This window comes from Psammomys obesus, unplaced genomic scaffold (assembly GCF_907164565.1).
Source record: "Psammomys obesus unplaced genomic scaffold, mPsaObe1.curated_primary_1811, whole genome shotgun sequence".
In the NCBI taxonomy this organism is placed as follows: domain Eukaryota; kingdom Metazoa; phylum Chordata; class Mammalia; order Rodentia; family Muridae; genus Psammomys; species Psammomys obesus.
The window spans coordinates 5,774,174-5,794,531 of NW_026589732.1; the positions used below are offsets into that span (position 1 = coordinate 5,774,174).

The 20,358-nt window shown below is 39.5% G+C and overlaps 1 protein-coding gene across 1 annotated transcript in view; it reads right to left on the reverse strand.

Annotated features, from left to right (window-relative positions):
* Grin3a (glutamate ionotropic receptor NMDA type subunit 3A) overlaps positions 1-20,358 on the reverse strand; it is a 243,367-nt gene that overhangs the window by 46,606 nt on the left and 176,403 nt on the right. Inside the window, exon 5 of the mRNA XM_055605421.1 lies at positions 17,249-17,364. Coding sequence (XP_055461396.1) covers positions 17,249-17,364 — 116 coding nt within the window. The remainder of the gene's footprint in view (positions 1-17,248; positions 17,365-20,358) is intronic.

Sequence of the window (20,358 nt, forward strand, 5' to 3'; positions counted from 1 at the left end):
CAAGTACATCAGGAAATGTGGCTAAGAAGACTGTTCATAACCACAAAACTTGGAAAGAACCCAAATGCTGTTTGACAAAATCTTGAGTAAATAAATTATGGAATAATTTCATGATTGGGATATTACATAACTGAGACATATGCATTAGAGATGAACAGAATGCTATATGCACAACTCGTAGCCATATGCTACTTGGGAAAATGCCATTTCTTCAAACCTATGGCATAAATTTATTTTGTACATATAGAAACCCTCATGGTAAAATAATACACATGGGTGGATGAAACTACATTTAGAAAAAAAAATCAAAGATATGATAACTTAGATATCCAAGATGGCAGTAATGCTAGACATAAGGAAGCAGGAGAAGGGATCCAGAAAGAGAACAAAGATGAGTGTAGTTGTCAGAGTTTTATTAATCACCTTCGACTGTATTCTTACACTGTCTGGCTCCATGGCTTTCCTAACTGTTAACACACTGCTAATCTCTTTGAGGAGCCATGTGAAGAAGGCTAATTAACAACATCTTGTTCTTAGTTATTAGATCTCACAGTCAAAAAGATTTTTCTTTTTGCCCTCAAGATGATTGAGGGAGACAAATTAAAAATGCAGTTAGTTCCCGTCTCACAGATAAAGACTAAAAGGCTGTCAAAGATTCAAAGATACTTAATGAGACAAATACCTGCTCTAATTATTTCACTTTACAACTCAATTCCAAAGGTATTTGTTTTTGTCCTTTTTTTTTTTTTTAACTGGAGATACACAAATCCCTTTTAAAGATATGAAGCTCATGATGTGGAGGAGACATTTGTAGTACCAAACAGTTTTTGAGTTTTAAAGAATCATATATTGAGTTTTTGTGATAATTTTGTTTGTTTCTTAAGAATGCAGCATCAAGAAGATGATGACAATGTCTAAAGCATAATTTGGACTTTCTGTTCAAACAGCTATTAGAGCCTGCTTTGTGACTGGTGGTTTTTATATGAAAGTGAGACTGATGATAATAGAATTTAAATGGGTTGCTGATGTTTTCATTAAGTAGCACTTTGTATACTAATGACTATGATTTTTAAAAGGATTTATTTTTGTTTAATTTTTTTGTGCATTATGAATACCTGCATGTATTCAATGCGCCATGTTTGTACCTGGTGCCCAAGTAAGCCAGAATAGGGCACCAGATCTCCTGGATCTGTAGGTACCAGTGGTTGTAGGTACCTGATGTGGGCGGTGAGAACTAAACACAAGTTTTCTGCAAGAGCAGCAAGTGCTCTTCACAGTTGAATCATCTTTCCAGCCCACGGGCAGCTTTTCTAAGGAAGGTTTGATTTTCTGATAATTCAGTTTTCCAAATATGTTTTTAGTCTTTATTACCAGGCTGGGTATAATACAAGGCCCTGTATCATAATCTTCTCTAATCTATCGACTCTCCTCTAGTCATCCATTTATCTGTTCACTCATCAAACACTTTATTGAGTAAATGGGTACTGTGTGAAGTGGTCCATATATGTTAGTGAGGAGACATATTAACAGTTAACTGCATGAAGCTAATTTCATTACAATTGAGACAGGCATTGGGAAGGAGAAGAAAAAGGGCATTAGGAACAGTGTGGGGGAGGATTTGGGACTGTGCGATGGAAATGGGCTAAGGATAATTAGCCTGGGTTAACTTTGCTGAATATTAATGCATTTTCCTCACTGAAGCAATAACTTTCAACAACTTCTAACATTTATCAAGGACTTTCTATATTGCTCCCAAGTACTGATCTTTAATAGTAGCATATTTTACCCCACAGTGCAAATTATGCATTAGAAATAAATTTTGACGATTTTGTGATATCATAGTTCAGTCAAATTACTCTGGGATTCTGACAATAATAAAGCTTACAATATTCCAAGTTTTCTGTGTGTCCCGAATGTTCCCCACAGGTGGATCCATGAGAGAGTATGTATTACCTAAAGAGACTTGAATCTTGAATGATTAAACTGACAAAATGACAATCAGTTGCCAGCAAAACTAATGTTTGAAAGTAGGTCTCCTTGATTCTAAAAATAATATACAAAACAAGTCAAGGGATTACTTGATCCATTTCCTTCAATTCTCTGTAAGCCTATTCTTTGTAACCATGTGGATGCCATCCTCCCCAAATCAGTAATTAATTTATTAAGAAACTAGTCTTAGAGCTGGAGTGGCCAGCAGCAAGGGCACTCACTGCTCTCCCAGTGGCCCTTCCAGCACTCATATTGGGAGGTTCATGACAGCTTGTAACTTCAGCTCTAGGGGATTCAATGCTCTCTTCTAATTTCTATGTGGATCCTCCTATATACAGCAAATACTCACAAAGACACACATACACAAATAGGTGAAAAAAAATAACCCAATCTTCAAAGGCATGTTTCATTAGCCAAAAATATTCTTCAGAAAACATACCTTTGAAGTGTAATTTTGTTAATTACACTTTATTCACTTTGTATCCCCCATAAGCCCCTCCCTCCTCCCCTCCCAGTCCCACCCTCCCCCTCCCCCTTTTTGTGCATGCCCCTTCCCAAGTCCACTGATAAGGGAGGTCCTCCTCTCCTTCCTTCTGATCTTAGTCTATCAGATCACATTAGGAGTGGCTGCATTGTCATCTTCTGTGGCCTGGTAAGGCTGCTCCCCCCTTAGGGGGAGGTGATCAAAGAGCAGGCCAATCAGATTATGTCAGAGGCAGTCCCTCTTCCCATTACTATGTAACCCACTTGGACATTAAACTGCCATGGGTTACATCTGTGCAGGGGTTCTAGGTTCTCTCCATGCCTGGTACTTGGTTGGAGTATGAATCTCTGGGAACATTTTTTATCTGCTCATAAGTTCCAGAAATGTGTATAATGTTGTGGGGGTGTTTGCATTAAGCTAGAGGAAGATCCTGCCTGTGAGGGACTAAAGTGGCACACTCCACAGCTGTGCAGCATGGTGGAAACCTACATGACTTTTCTTGGAGAAGAGATAGGTGAGGTATAAACTCAAAACAGATAACATATAACAACCAAACTCAATAAAGAGAGCAGAGAACATTTGGTGGGAGTTTAGAGGAAAGAGCAATTACTACTGAATGAAAGGAATGCAGAGACATCTTAGATTGATTTTGATAGTGCCTATTTTTTTTGAAGTAGAGACCAAAATGTATAAGAAAGTTTGAAAATGTGAAATTACAACCTATGATTAAACCTACATATTGTAAGAATATAATTTTGGTACCATAACAATAGCAGTAAGAGTCCCCAAAGAAAGCTATGTTGAAGCTTGAAAGATATTTATAAGAAATTGCTGCCCAGGATATAATGAATATTAAATCATTCTACTCCATCATGCCTCGATTAATTTGCAATGAAAGCTAAAAATAGATTGACATCCTTTTAACTTTTTATTTTAATATGTATATTGGACATTGATGTTTCAATGATTCCTAGCATTAATAATAATTATTAACTAATTAAAACAAGGGAAGAATAGGAAAAATTATGTGTCTGTGAAGGGGGAATTTACTACAATACATAAAAATTCATTTTATTCAGAAACATAAAACAGAAAATCTTGAAAGTTTCATTCCTTTTGTTTCATCAGCCACTTTTCAAAATTGGTTGTGTTCATTGGTCAAAGGGTCCTTATTTTTGAATTGCTGACTGGACTTAGTCAGAGTTGCCTAAATTATCATTGGAACTGCAACTTTGCAGTACTGACAGGCCTGAGTGTTTGTGGTTGATGGATGAAGCAACTTGGAATCCTTCAACCCTAAAGATGAAGGCATCAGGCACCCTGGAAATTGGATACAGCTTAATAGCCCAAGAAAACAATTTCCCAAATAGAATCCTGATCTTTCACCCATGGATAAGTCAGCTTTACTCATTTAAGAGTGGTGAAAATAGAGGCGGGGCAAGATGGTGGCGCCGGGAGGACTCTCATTCTGAGGGGCAGCACAGCAGGATTGTCACAGTGACCAGCAATCAGAACTCGCGGCCATAAAACACAATGTTTCACAGGTGAGAGGATACCCCATGGTGGGGGATTCAATCAGCTTTAACTCACCCGGCTAAACTGAGGAAGAGATCCTGGTTCCACCAGGCACTTGGTCGCCAGCCCAGAGCTACATGCCAGCGTGATCTGGTCACTGTCACAGACTGAACTGTGGGCCCAGAACATCACAGACTGGATTTTCCAGTCGAGAGATAACCCCACGGAGCAGGAAACGATTGGGACCGACCTTAGGTCACCCAGACATCCCCTGGAAAAGACTCGGATTCCGCGGGTGCCCAGGAGCCAGCCCGGAGCCAGAGCCTGGGACCCAGGCGTCTGCACAGAGCCCTGCTTGCGTGCCTGATTCACAGCCTCAGATAGAACTGTGGGCACCAGGGCACCAGAGACTGCATTTCACTGGCAGGTGCAAACCCACAGGGAGGGAAACGGCTGGTCTGATCTCAGAGCACTCAGCCGACACCCCCACCCCAAAAAGGTCTCGGGGAAAAATAACCCAGTTTAGGCAGCCGCCAAGGCTCCCAAAGGCCACAAAGGCAGAGCCACAAGCGGGCATCTTTGCCTGTGGGTTCTACTCGCCACCCCAGACAGAACAGCCGTCCCCAAAGCAAACACGGGGTGTCTCTGGCAGGAGGAAACCCCCAGCGGAGGGAATCATCAGGTCTAACGCTCAGGACACCCAGCACCAAAAGACTTCCTGGATTCACGCAGACTCTAGGCTTTAGCTTTCTAATGCAGGCAGGAGTGCTGTGCTCAGCCGCCATTATTGAGTTCCCCTAGGGCACTGGGACACACAGCTGCATCCTCAGACCTACAAAAGCCAGAGAGCCATTACAGCAGCCCTCAGATACTGTGCCAAGGATCAACCAGCTATCTCTAGCTAGACTGACAAAACTGTGGGAACCCCTGGTCCTTCAAGAGGGCTGCACCCACAGCGTCTGGACCAGAGAAGTGCCTCCAGCTGCCATCCCAGACAGGGACACACAGCTTCTGGTCCAGAGTGAGGCACCCAGCCTCCAGACCAGAGCACTGCCCCCAGGTGCCAACTCAACCTAGGTGCACATTCTCCAGGCCCAGAGAGGAGCACTCAGCCTCTGGCCCAGAGACTTGCTGGGCGCACCTCTCACTTTCCAGGACAGAACTGTGTGCCCCAGGATAACAGTCTGAGTTTCCCTGTTGGGAGAAAACCCCACAGTTAGGGAATCAGCAGGTTCTTCAAGAGGACTGTACCTGGAAATTTAGTGAGCAGCAGCTCACTAAATTTATAACGAGAAACCCAGCAGTGGGGCAGTTGTCTTGAGAAATTCTATGGGTAAGAGGAGATCCCCCTGTCTAACAAAGACCACAGCTACTACTCAGGGCTATACACCTGAGGTGAGCAGGGGCAATTCCTGAGAAACACTGGCCATACAGTGACCATAACCAAAAAGCAGAGGAGGACTCCTTCAGGAAAAATCATCTTCCGGCCAAGGGGATTCTCCCTACCTCAGGACTCCAGCAAGCACAGAAACTAACAGCCAACACCTAAGTCAGCCCAATGGGTAGAGGTCAGCATAGAAGCTCAACCAACAAAAGACAGAGCAATATGGCATCTCCAGAACCCAGCCGTCCAGGGGCGAACAGCCCTGGACAACGCAGCATAATAGAAAATCAAGAAGATGACCTTACATCTATGCTTATGAAGAGGATAATAGAGGAAACAAATAAAATACGTAAAGAATTAGAGGAAGATAAAACTAAACAGATCATGGCTATCCATAAAGAAATGGAGGAAGTTAAAGACAAGCAGATTATGGCCATCCGTGAAGAAATACGGGAAGATGCAGCCAAGCAGCTTGCAGCCTTCAGAGAAGAAATAATTAAATTACTGAAAGAAATAAAAGGAACAGAGTTGAAGGAGCTAAAAGAAAAAGAGGAAAATACAATCAGACAGGTGAAGGAAGTAAACAAAACAACTGAAGACCTGAAGATAGAACTGGAAAAATTAAAGAAAACACAAATGGAGGAAATAATGGAGAAGAAGAATTTAGGGAAGAAAACAGGAACTACAGAGGTAAGCATAACCAACAGAATACAAGAGATTGAAGAAAGAATCTCAGGTGTAGAAGATACAATGAAAGAAATCGATGTATCTGTCAAAGAAAATGTTAAATCCAAAAAATTCTTGACACAGACCATCCAAGAAATCCAAGACAATATGAAAAGACAAAACCTAAGAATAATAGGTATAGAGGAAAAAGAAGACTCCCTTCTCCAAGGCCCAGAAAACATTTTCAACAAAATCATTGAAGAAAATTTCCCCAAGTTAAAGGAGAAGCCAATAAGAATACATGAGGCCTACAGAACACCCAACAAATTTGACCAGAAAAGAAAATCCTCCCGCCACATAATAATCAAAACAGTAAGTATACAGAACAAAGAAAAAAAATACTAAAAGCTGCAAGGGAAAAAGGCCAAGTAACATATAATGGCAAACCCATTAGAATCACACCTGAGTTTTCAACAGAAACTATGAAAGCCAGAAGGGCCTGGACAGATATCATGCAGACCCTAAGAGAACACAGATGTCAACCCAGGCTACTATACCCTGCAAAACTCTCAGTCCTCATAGATGGAGAAAACAAGATATTCACTGACAAAAAAAAATTTCAACAATACCTACACACAAATCCAGCATTACAGAAGACACTGGAAGGGAAAATACAACCCAAGAAAATTAGCTTCTGTCAAGAAAACACAGGAAATAATTAACCTTACTACAGTAAAATAAAAAGCAACCAAGCACACAACCTTATGACCACAGCCAACATCAAAACCAAAGGATCTAACAGCCACTGGTCATTAATCTCTCTCAACATCAATGGACTCAACTCTCCAGTAAAAAGACACAGATTAACAGAATGGATACGTAAACAAAACCCAGCAATCTGTTGCATACAAGAAACACACCTAAGGCACAAAGATAGACATTACCTGAGGGTAAAAGGTTGGAAGACGACTTTCCAAGCAAATGGTCCCAAGAAATAAGCAGGAGTAGCCATTCTAATATCTGATAAAATAGACTTTCAACCAAAATTAATAAAAAGAGATGGGGAAGGACACTTCATACTCATCAAGGGAAAATTTCACCAAGAAGACATCACAATCCTGAACATCTATGCCCCAAATACAAGAGCACCCACATTTCTAAAAGAAACATTGATAAAATTTAAACCACATATAGATCCCCACACATTAATAATGGGAGACTTCAACACCCCACTCTCAACAAAGGACAGGTCAACAAAACAGAAATTAAACAAAGAAACGATAACTCTGACAGAGGTCATGAATCAATTGGACCTCACAGACATTTACAGAACTTTACACCCAAACACAAAAGAATTTACCTTCTTCTCAGCACCTCATGGAACCTTCTCCAAAATAGACCATATAGTGGGTCACAAAGCAAGCCTCAACAGATACAAGAAGATTGAAATAATCCCTTGTATCTTGTCTGATAACCATGGAATAAAGCTGGACCTCAACAACAACAGAACTAGCAAAAAGCCTACACACACACATGGAAACTGAACAACTTGCTACTAAATGACAGCTGAGTCAGGGAAGAAATAAAGAAAGAAATTAAAGTCTTCCTAGAACTCAATGAAAATGAAGATACAACATACCCAAACTTGTGGGACACAATGAAAGCAGTGCTAAGAGGAAAGTTCATAGCACTAAGTGCCTTCAAGAAGAAATTCGAGACAGCTCATTCAAGCAACTTAATGGCCCACTTAAAAACCCTAGACAAAGAAGAAGCAGAAACACCAAAAAGGAGTAGATGGCTGGAAATAATCAAACTCAGGGCTGAAATCAATCAATTAGAAACAAATAAAACAATTCAAAGAATCAATGAAACCAAGAGCTGGTTCTTTGAGAAAATCAACAAGATCGGCAAACCCTTAGGCAAGCTAACTAAAAGGCAGAGAGATATCACCCAATCAACAAAATCAGAAATGAAAAGGGGGACATAACTACAGACACTGAGGAAATCCAAACAATCATTAAGACTTACTTCAAAAGTCTATATGCCACAAAATTTGAAAATCTAAATGAAATGGACAATTTTCTTGATCGATTTGACTTATCAAAGCTGAATCAGGACCAGGTAAATCAATTAAATAGGCCTATATCCCCCAAAGAAATAGAAGCAGTCATCAAAATCTCCCATCCAAAAAAAGCCCAGGACCAGATGGCTTCAGTGCAGAATTCTACCAGACCTTCAAAGAAGAGCTAACTCCAATTCTCTTCAAACTATTCCACAAAATAGAAACAGAAGGAACATTACCAAACTCATTTTATGAAGCCACAGCCACCTTGGTACCTAAACCTCACAAAGACTCAACAAAGAAAGAGAATTTCAGGCCAATCTCCCTTATGAACATTGATGCAAAAAAACTTAACAAAATACTTGCAAACCGAATACAAGAACACATCAAAGATATTATCCACTATGAGCAAGTAGGCTTCATTCTAGGTATGCAGGGGTGGTTCAATATATGGAAATCCATCAATGTGATCCACCATATTAACAAACTCAAAGAAAAAAAACCACATGATAATCTCCCTAGATGCTGAAAAAGCATTTGACAAAATCCAACATCCATTCATGTTTAAAGTACTGGAGAGATCAGGGATACAAGGCACATATCTAAACATAGTAAAGGCGATATACAGCAAGCCTATAGCCAACATCAAACTGAACGGAGAGAAACTTAAATCAATCCCACTGAAATAAGGGACAAGACAAAGCTGCCCACTCTCTCCATATCTCTTCAACATAGTGCTGGAAGTCCTTGCTAGAGCAATAAGACAGTTGAAGGAGATCAAGGGGATACAGATGGGAAAGGAAGAAGTCAAATTATCACTATTTGCAGATGGTATGATAGTATACATGACTGACCCCAAAAACTCTACCAGGGAACTCCTACAGCTGATAAACACCTTCAGCAAAGTGGCCGGATACAAAATTAACTCAAAAAATCAGTAGCACTCCTGTATACAAAGGACAAAAGGGCTGAGAAAGAAATTAGAGAAACAACACCCTTCACAATAGCCACAAATGACATAAAGTGCCTTGGTGTAACCCTAACCAAGCAAGTCAAAGACTTGTATGAAAAAAATTTCAAGTCTCTGAAAAAGAATTAGAGGAAGATATGAGAAGATGGAAAGATTTCCCATGCTCATGGCTTGGGAGGATTAACATAGTAAAAACGGCCATTTTACCAAAAGCAATCTACAGATTTAATGCAATTCCCATCAAATTGCCAACACAATTCTTTTCAGGCCTGGAAAGAAAAATTCTCAACTTCGTATGGAATAACAAGAAACCGAGAATTGGTAAAACAATCCTCTACAATAAAAGATCTTCTGGAGGTATCTCCATCCCTGATCTCAAGCTGTACTATAGAGCAACAGTTATAAAAACTGCATGATACTGGCATAGAAACAGAATGGTGAATCAGTGGAACCAAACAGAAGACCCAGAAATAAACCCACACACTTATGGACACCTGATTTTTGACAAAGATGCCAAACCATACAATGGAAAAAAGATAGCATCTTCAACAAATGATGCTGGTCCAACTAGATGTCTATATGTAGAAAAATGAAAATAGATCCATACTTATCACCCTGCACAAAACTGAAGTCCAAGTGGATCAAAGACCTCAACATAAAACCAGACACATTAAATCGGCTAGAAAAAAAAAGTGGGAAATACCCTAGAACTCATTGGTACAGGAGAAAACTTCCTGAACAGAACACCAACAGCACAGGCTCTAAGAGCAACAATTAATAAATGGGACCTCATGAAATTGAAAGGCTTCTGTAAAGCAAAGGACACTGTCATCAAAACCAAGCGACTGCCTACACATTGGGAAAGAACCATCACCAACCCTTTACCTGACAGAGGACTCATATCCAGTATATATAAAGAACTAAACAAGCTGAAAAGCAGCAAACCAAGTAATCCACTTAAAAAATGGGGAACAGAGCTAAAGAGAGAATTCTCTGTAGAGGAATATCGAATGACAGAGAAACACTTAAAGAAATGCTCAACCTCATTAGCCATTAGGGAAATGCAAATCAAAACAACCCTGAGATTTCACCTTACACCCATCAGAATGGCCAAGATGAAAAACTCAAGGGACAACACATGCTGGAGAGGTTGTGGAGAAAGGGGAACCCTTCTCCACTGCTGGTGGGAATGTAAACTTGTACAACTACTCTGGAAATCAATCTGAAGCTTTCTCAGACAACTAGGAATAGCGCTTCCTCAAGATCCAGCCATACCACTCCTAGGCATATACCCAAAAGAGGCTCAAGTACACAAAAAGGACATTTGCTCAACCATGTTTGTAGCAGCTTTAGTTGTAATAGCCAGAAGCTGGAAACAGCCCAGATTCCCCTCAACTGAAGAATGGATGCAGAAACTGTGGTACATCTATACAATGGAGTATTACTCAGCAATGAAAAATAAGGAAATCATGAAATTTGCAGGTAAATGGTTGGAACTGGAAAGGATCGTCTTGAGTGAGTTGTCCCAGAAGCAAAAAGACAGGCATGGTATATACTCACTCATATAAACATACAACATAGAATAAACCCACTAAAATCTGTACATCTAAACAAACTAAGCAAAAGAGAGGACCCTAACTAAAATGTTCAATACCCATCCTGAAAGGCAAAGAAGATGGACATCACAAGAAAAAGAAAACAGGAAACAACCTCGGAACCTGCTACAGAGGGCCTATGAAAGCCAGAAGAAAAGAGGAAACAACCTTGGAACCTGCCACAGAGGGCCTCTGAAAACCTCTGCAGTATAGACTGTCAAAGCAGATGCTGAGCCTGATGGCCAATTGATGGGCAGAGTGAATGGAATTTTATGTAAGAAGTGGGAAATAGTAAGAGCTGGACGGGATGGGAACTCCACAAGGAGAGCAACAGAACAAGAAAATTTGAACACAGGGAACTTCCCAGAGACTCATACTCCAACCAAGGACTTTTTATGGAGATAACCTAGAACCCCTGCACAGGTGTAGCCCATGGCAGTTCAGTGTCCAAGTGGGTTACATAGTAATGGGAAGAGGGACTGTCTCTGACATAATCTGATTGGCCTGCTCTTTGATCACCTCCCCCTGAGGGGGGAGCAGCCTTACCAGGCCACAGTAGAGGACAATGCAGCCACTTTTGATGAGAACTGATAGACTAAGATCAGAAAGAAGAGGAGAACCTCCCCTATCAGTGGACTTGGGGAGTGGCATGCATGCAGAAAGGGGAGGGAGGGTGGAATCGGGAAGGGAGGAGGGAGGGACTTATGGGAGGCTACAAAATGAATAAAGTGTAATTAATAAAAAAATTAAAAAAATTAAAAAAGATAAAAAAAAGATTGGTGAAAATATACTTTGACTAGCAAATGTATAGTTAGAAATTCATAACTAAAAAGAGTCTTTCCAATATGTGGCTGGAAATAAATATTTTGGAAGTAAGAACTTAAAATCAGTGTTTTTTAAAAAAGTCCCAGAAACAAAGTCTATTTTGTGTCAGTCCTGGAACACCATGTTTATTACTCTGAGATAATGGTTGAGAGCATATTGGCATAGTCCCAATTTGAAAGAGTTATTTAAAAATGGGGTTCCCTTACCTAAAGCATATCAAGTTGGGAATAGAAAAGTCTTGGAGGAGCTGAGATCCATGAAGGATATCCATTAAGTGTAGATTTTTGTCATGTAAAGTTCTCCACGTAATGAATAATCTGAATATTAATAACTTACTGAGTACATCTTGTGTAGTGGGTGCGTTTCCACATGCTTTAGATGCACTATGTTACTGAGATTTCATGACAACCTTGTGCCAGGAGTTCATTTCACATCTTCATTATGCAGATGAGGAGTGGAGGAACAGATTAAGATGTTTGCTAGTGACTGACAGTAATTCTATTTTAATCTAAGGGCTAGACTCCAGAGTTAGTGCTCTAAGCACAGCATTAAATAGTTATTGGAAAGCCAGTAAAAGAACAGCCCAGAAACAGGCAAAGGGCTTTTTCTGAAAGGTCACAGATCATTACTGTGCAGTTACATTACTTTTTTCTCTGCTTGACCTTTATTGTCTGCTAAGTTCAATGCATAAATTTGGGACATGTGTTCATTTATCTTAACACTTTCCTTTTTATTTTAAATGTAATTCTTTATAATTTATTTTTTTTATTTTATGTGCATTGGTGTTTTGCCTGTATATATGCCTATATGAGGGTGTCATAGCTCCTGGAACCAGAGTTTCAGACAGTTATGAGCTGCCATGGGTTCTGGGAATTGAACCTGGTTCCTCTGGAAGAACAATCAGTGCTCTTAATTGCTGAGCCATCTCCCCAACACTTTCCTTTATTCCTTTATTCTCAAGAATATAATATGTCTTTGTGCCTCTGATGCACAGTATTTAATTTGACCAAACACTTTCTGCATGGCCTTAAACTGACAATAGATCAAAACAAATCACATATTTATTATATTTTGAATATTTCATGTATGTATACAGTATATCTTGATAATATCCACCCCACTCTCCTTTCCAACACCCTCAGGCCTCCTCAATACATCTCTCCTCCAACTTCATGCTCACCCCCTTTTTTTCCTTAATAATCCAAAACCTGATTAGCATTGTTTGTTTGTGCATGTTTATGGTGCCAATCTGCTGGGTCAAACCAGCCTGCCAGTGGCCCACCCATAAGGGAAAGTGAATTCTCTGCACACTTCAGCAGCCATTAACTGCCAAGCTTTTCAACAAAGAATGGGGCTTTTCGAGTTCCTCCTCTGTCCATGCTGAGCTGTTGACTGCATTGATCAGGTAATCAGAGCTATAGTGAATCAGGGTATGCTAGAGCAATGTCACTCCTCCGCATCCCATCCTCTGGGTCTTAGCTCTTTTGTAGAAAAGAGGTTTGACCCCATGAAAGGACTGCAAACTCAAGGTAGACTCATTGTCTCTCTCATTGTCCTTACTTTTACTTTAAAAGTTAAATAAGAGTATAAATGTGAGGTTGAGAGGAGTATTTAGTAATTATCTTAGCTTGTTTGGGCTACTGTAACAAATTTCAAAGACAGCGTACTTACAAACAAAAGACATTTATTTCTCATAGTCTTGATTCTTGGAAGTTCAGGAACAACCAGGGGCAGATTCAGTGTCCTGTGCTGATCTTTCTGGTTCATAGATGGCTTCTGGCTGTGTCTTCATGTAGTGAGAAGAACTCAAGAGCTTCCATGGGTCCATTTTACAGGGTACTAATGTTATCTCTTTAAAATCCTCATGATCTATCTAATCATTATCTAATAGTTCTCTAATATCATTGCAGTAAGGATTAGGTTTCATGTAAGTTTTGGGTGGCTGCAACTTTTAGATTATAGAATTTAGAAGATAGCAGTGCTCACACTACTCAGTATGCACTCAGTGTTGTTGACCCACTGTGTATTCAGCTGGATTCACTTGAAACTTTTTTCTCCTAAATTCCTGAAATTGCTCACACATGAGAAAGTGTGTGCATTTGAGTTACTGTATTAATAAGTGAACCAGGTACTTATTCAAATTTGAACTGGTGAGTTACATAATTGGAAATATGTCATTTATTACACAATTAGTACATTGTTCTAGATCTCACTGACTGGTGTAGATGGGCACCTGTAATGTTCTTATGTGCCCAGTGGGTTATTGCTGGCCAATAATTACTTTAATGACTTTTTTATATGTATGTAGTATAGTCCAATAATCAGTTACATGCTTTTATAAAATTAAAAACTATATTTTGTCAAAGATCTTCATGAAAAATGAAGGGAATGTATGAAAATATTTCTCTGAGAAACACTTGATATTAACATTGAAAAAAATTGCATTCAAAGCCAGGCATGGTATTATCTGCACTCCCAGCACTAAGGAAGTAAAGGAGGAAGAGCAAGAATTCAAGTCCAGCTATTACCTGGGTATGATGTTTGAGGTCAGCCTGAACTATATGAGACTCTAATCTTAAAAAACCAAATAAAGAACAAGAAATCAACATTAAAAATTATTAGGTCTGTTTTGCTTTCTTGCAATGCATGGAATTAAACTTGAGGCTTTATGGTAAGCAGGTACTTGCCACTGAACCATACTCCAGCATATTGACTTTCTTTACTAGGCTTTCCCTCACTTAACGTATAACTTATACATAATACTCTATTGCAGTATTTAGTGTTCCTGGAGAACTTTTGTGTTGAAGGTTTGTTCCCCAATGCAGCCTTGTTTTGAGGTAGGGCACTTGGAGGTGATTGGAGCATGAAAGCCCTGACTTAAGGAATGGTTCTGTTCTGTTCCTCTGTTGGAAAAAGGAGGCCACTGTTTAGATTCTCTTATGGGTCTATTTTGTACCCTGCTCTGTCCTTTCCTCTCTTGATTTCTGTTTTATGGTCACCATGAAGTGAGCAGGCTTGTTCTACCATATTCTCTTTGCCATAATGTTTTGCCTCAACACAGGCCAAGGAACAACAGCCAAGCAACCATGGACTGAACTGTGGGTCCCCCCAAAATATTTCAAGTTGTCTGTCACAGTGATGGAGAGCTGACTGACATATATTTAGTTTAGGCTGTGAACTTGTTAGTGGGGTCAATATTTATGAAATTTTATCATTTGCATTGTGTATTAGATACTTTTCCTGTTGCTATGACAAAATACCAGACAAGAAAGCAACTTCGAGAAAGAAGGTTTATTTTTGCCCGTAGTTTGAGGAACAGTTCATTGTGGTGGGAAGTTATGGCAGCAGGAACTTTAAGCAGATCCCTAGCCCATGGAATGGTGCTGCTCATGTTCCTGGTGCGTCTTTTTTTCCTCAGTGAACCCAGTCTAGATAATCCCTCTCAAGTATGCCCAGAGCCTTCTCTTCTAGGGGATGCTAGGTCCTGTCAAGTTGTAAATCAGTATTGACCATCCCACATTTCAGTCTTTCAGAGAGACCAACAGCAATGACCAGGCTCTCTCTACTCCAGTCTTTGTTTGTTTTGATTTTGAGTGTGCCATTTTGTGTTCATTCTCTTTGAGAACAAAGCAATGTCTAGAATGATAGGAACCATGAGACACTTAGTCTTAAGAGCACAGATGGAAACGTAAACCGAAAACCAGTGGGGAGTTAATTGTGTGGCATCTGGCACTGAGGGACAGCAGAGGCAAACAAGGCATCTTACTGCTGCTTTTTGACAAGATGGGGCTGCTCCCTGGAGACAAAGGTGGAAAATAAGAGTCCTTCATTCTTATGTCCTCCATGAAAGATTTGTTGTTAGCAACCACTAATGGTAGAAGGGACTGCAATTACCCCACACTTCTGGGACATAAATAAAATGTAACAGCTCTCTTTATCTCCAGATACTACATAAAATGGATTTTCCATTGTTACTTTAAAACAGGGCATTTGAGTCTTTTAATACTCCCACACAGAAAGTTATATATATTCATATTCTAGTCTTAGCAATGCTACCACCAACTTTCTATCATTCTGACATCCTAAGTTTTATCATTGTCATCTTGTCTATGGAGGAGACTTATAGCTCCTATGAAAGGTGTGAAGAAATGACAGCAGATGTTTAATTCCCATTCACTAAAAAACACAAAAACTGAAGAAAAAAATCCACTGATATATTTAAGAGAAACAGAGACCTACTACAATTGTGAGATTGAAACTAAAAAAGTCTTATACCCTTGCTAACACACATCAAGCACATACAGCATACAAGAAGCACAGATTCCTGAAAGCAAAACTTGGGCACTCCACGAGATTGTTCTAAACCAAAGTGTTTTGTGACAGGTGTGTATGGCTGTCTTGGGTGCCAGCATGTGCTGTTAGGGATAGGTAGCTGGGAATTGGGAGGCATGGAATTTGCTGGGTCAGACTTTGTAGTCCACATGTCAGCTGTAGTTCAAAATGAGGGAAAACACTGACAAAACAATGTGTCTTTGGTCCTGAAGTTTGAGTGATGGGTTGATTTATGTGGAGGCAAAACTTGTTGCCAATGGAAAGAAAAGCAATCATGATGCTCAAACAATGTTTTGTGTAAGGCACCAAAGGATACTTAGTCTCAGAATTTAATGTTTTTCTATTTTTTTCCAGAGTGGAAGATAACATTCTTTGGGAAATACAAGGTTTGGATTCTAATTCCAGTATTGTTATATAATTATATGGTTCTGAAAATATGATACAATATTAGTTACTGGGCTTTTTGTGCACAAAATGAGCAGAATAAATTCCATCAACATTGGGACTCTTTGCACAGACTTGCATTGTCACAGTGGGCACCAATGTCTAGAAAAAGGCCTTGGCGCCTCTATAGGGTTGTCTCAGGAGAATGTGGATAGGGCTCCTCAATCATTTTAAAGGAGAAAGCTATCTCCAGACACCGATGAGATTCGTCACCAAGCAGGCAATATACATTTACACATGGTCAACTTTGTTTGGGATATTCATAAAACATAGAGTCTTATAGATCTAATGTTTTTTTTTATTAATCAGATTCATTATGGTATTTGACCCTTCAAAAATACTCATTTGATAGAGGCTGGGACAGATCAGTGGTAGAGAGCAGTTGCCTAGTAAGGTCAAGGTTTGATCCTTACCACCACTGAAAACAAAACAAAACAAAACAAAACAAAACAAAACAAAACAAAACAAAATAAAAACACAAACACAAATTCACTTTAAGTAGTATTGTAATCCTTAGGCAGTCCTGATGAGACCTGATAGGCTATGGCCAGATAGGAGGGGAGGAGGACCCTATCAGTGGACTGGGGAAAAGACATAGTCAGGGAAGAGGGAGGAACGGTGGGACTGGGAGGAGATGAGGGAGGGGGCTACAGCCAGGATACAAAGTCAATAAATTGTAGCAAATAATAATAAAGAAAAATTAAAACAGTAGTATTGGAATCCTTATGATCATCAATCCCTGATACCTGAACTGACATCATCTTTTAGAAAACTATTATCTTTTGCACTAACAGTTTTACAAGTAAAACTTTGTTGAGTTGGTGAATAATAACTCTCCAATGTCAACAAACTTAGTAGTTGCATGCTTATGAGTTGAAAATTAAACAAAGGAAGATAAATTCCTTTCTGCCTCTGTAACCTGTGGCTTGCTACGTTACCAAACAGTGAATCCTGGGCAAAGTGAATTAAGAATGACTAATACCTTCGATGGCAAATGGCTTCCCCACAGTCAGAAGCTTGCAGTCGGCATCTATTGACACTTCATAATCCAAAAGGGCTTTGTCCATGATGAAGGCATCTAGTTTCTCTGGATCATTCCTATGTTTAAAACCAAGGGAAGAAAAACAAAAGTGGTTCATCACTGGGCAGGAAGCAGTAGTCTGGCAGTTGGCTTTGTTTAGGGGACAGAAACTTGGATACCAAGGACAGCACAAATTTGCCAGCTGCTACCCCTTGTTGGCATCCTGTTGGCTTGTAGAGTAGATGCCAGAGAAATTTGCTTTCTTTTTAGAGTTCACAAGCTCTCTTCCATGGGTTTATCTACTAACCTCATTCCTAACTGCTAAATCCAACATCAAAGCCAGATGTAACTCTCTACTTAATAGGAGGGTCCACAGACGAGGCTGATTTCTATTATATTATCAAGTAACTTGTCTTAGTACTGCATTCAGTATCCTACATACATTTAATTATTTGTAAGGACTGTGAAACAAATAACCATAGAAACAAGGCTCATAGAACTGAAGTATTTTGGTGTAGGCCACACACCTGGTTAAGTGTTAGAGACAAGCGTTCTGTGAATCAGATATTGAAACTTCATTTCTTTCTGTCAAGATCACCATTTTTGTTATTCATAATTTCAGCCTAATTTTTGTATTTAGGAATAGGTGTTAAGAAGATACTTAGAAAAGATGTAGTGTTCTTGGTGAAAAGGAATTTGTGGGCTCTTTAAGTTCATGGTATAACACTCAATAAACTGAAGGCGAAACTTAGGTAACAGATCTTAGTGGTCCAATTTAATCTATCTCCAGAGAGTCCCATTTCTTTCCACTGCGTAGGTAGATCAGAATAATTTAAGTTAGATCTACTAGGCTTGTATTTGTGAATTGTCAATTGTTTTAGGTTACCATCAAATGTCTTGGGTGTCCTTCATGAGAGTCCTCTAGTATTTGGAACTTAGGTTGTAGACATGGTCCAGTGGAAAGCTATGTTTAATCATAGGCTGGTTAACCCTTACAGGGAACGTAGAGTTTGGAAGGAAGACAGCTAGGTGCCTTTTTTGTTTTTTTAGCCGACCAAAATTTCTTTCAGAGAAGTATAGAATATATACATTGAAGACTCTTTTCTCTTTTTATTAGTGTATACTAATTATAAAGAGTAATTGGTTTTATTGTGAAATTTCTTTTCTTCATCCTCTCTTCCTCATAACTTCTCTACTTCCTTCCTTTTTTTCTTCTTTCCTTCCCTTTCTTACCCCCCTCTCTTCCATTCTCACCATATATTCTAGGGTGACTTCACTACTTCTTCTGTATCCATCTCATGGTTAGTCGAGACGAGCTATCACTTTTATTCATTCCAATATTTTCATGCATGCATGTAATAGTTTGATCGTATCCTCTCTCTCTTGCCCTTTCCTGTTCTCTCTCCACAGTCTACTTTTCTTCTTAGACACCATCTTTTTACTAATGATCATATCCTCCATCTCTCATCCTTCCCGCTTTTTCTTTTTCAACTTATTCCCCCTTAAATAATTTCTCTTTAGTAACAAAAACTTTTTTTTACCATTAGAATTGTCATAGTAGCTTTGTAAGACAATGCCTCTTTATTTAATGTGGCCTCTGTCCTTCCACTATTAAAACCAGAGTCAGGCTGTGCAAACCCAGCCCAGAGAGGTTGCCTTTAAACCCAGAGGAAAATATGGTTAGGGATCATTAACAGTTTGAAAGAGAAGTATATCCATAGACACAGGTAAGATTCACACAGTTAATGAGTCAAAAAATTATTAACATTGCCTGGGCTGTACACAGACATATAGTGAATAGTTTTCTCTTTGGCATCAGTTACCATTGAATTGTTTTCTCCTTCTTCCAGGTAGTGAAACAGTAATGAAAAAAAATGCATCTATCTTTCAGGAATATTGAACTTAAGTTATAATAACTTAGTTTTGATATGTTTAACATCAACTAAAATGATAATACTTCATAGATTCCTATCAAGACAAAGTTCCTAAAAGGGCAGGGGAGGGTGAAGTATATATTAGGGGTTGTTGATGAGGCATCTTAATGGAATCTGAGAAATAAAATAAAAATCTAGTCTGAAGGTGTACCTTTAACCAAAATTTCATTGCCATAGCAACAGAATGCACCTTGAAAGGGCTATATAGAAATATGCCAATAGTCTGTAAATGTCTACGGTAACAATGAGACAGTAGGAGGAAGTTCATATATGTTTTTTTGAAACCAGTAATTCCTGAGTGCCTGTGTCACTGATGTCATTGCATAAATACTCATGGTTTTGCACTGCATAGTGAGGTTAGTTGGCCTTGACTGACTTCTATGCCTTAAAAGGCCAGTAATAATGGTCTCATAGACTTCCATGGGACCCGAGTCATACGGGGAGGAAGTGAACTATGTGACCCAGCTGTAAGTAATTCTGGGCTGGCTGAGCCTCCAGATTATACTATTGTAGAAACATAGCATACAGAACATTCATTTAAGACTATGTATTAATACTACAAAATTAGTCATGTACTAACATAGTAAAATAAATGAGAATCCTATGTTGATGGTTCTGAGTGTTGTAGGTCAGAGCTCTGGAATGCTGGGGACAGTGTGTCAGTGTGGAACTGGTTGTTTGGAGTGTTGCCTAAAAGTATCCATGATTCACCTGGGAAGTTTATAAAACTGCAGTAGGTTTGGGATGGGGTTCAAGATTCTGTACACCTGTCTGGTTCTGACACAAAACTCCACAATGGGTTCTGCTGGATCACTGGTTATTCTTAAATCATCAAAGATGGTTTCTGAACTAGCAGGGAGCTAGAATGTTTTTAGTAGATTCTGCCACCTGTTCACCACATCACTTTAGGAAATGTCCTATCTTTGTGACACTGGGCTGTGACACTTAGAAGATGAAGGTCTTCTAAGGGACCATGGGGAGAAAGGAAAGCTCTGCTTCAGGAAAGTTTCACCTCATCCTGCCACACTGCCTGCGAAACCCTATTTCTCAACCACTGCCAGCTAGCTGAGAGCACTTGCTGTCTGCCTGACTTTTCATCCTCTTTCTTATGCCTGTGCGATTGTCCGGAGAGAACAT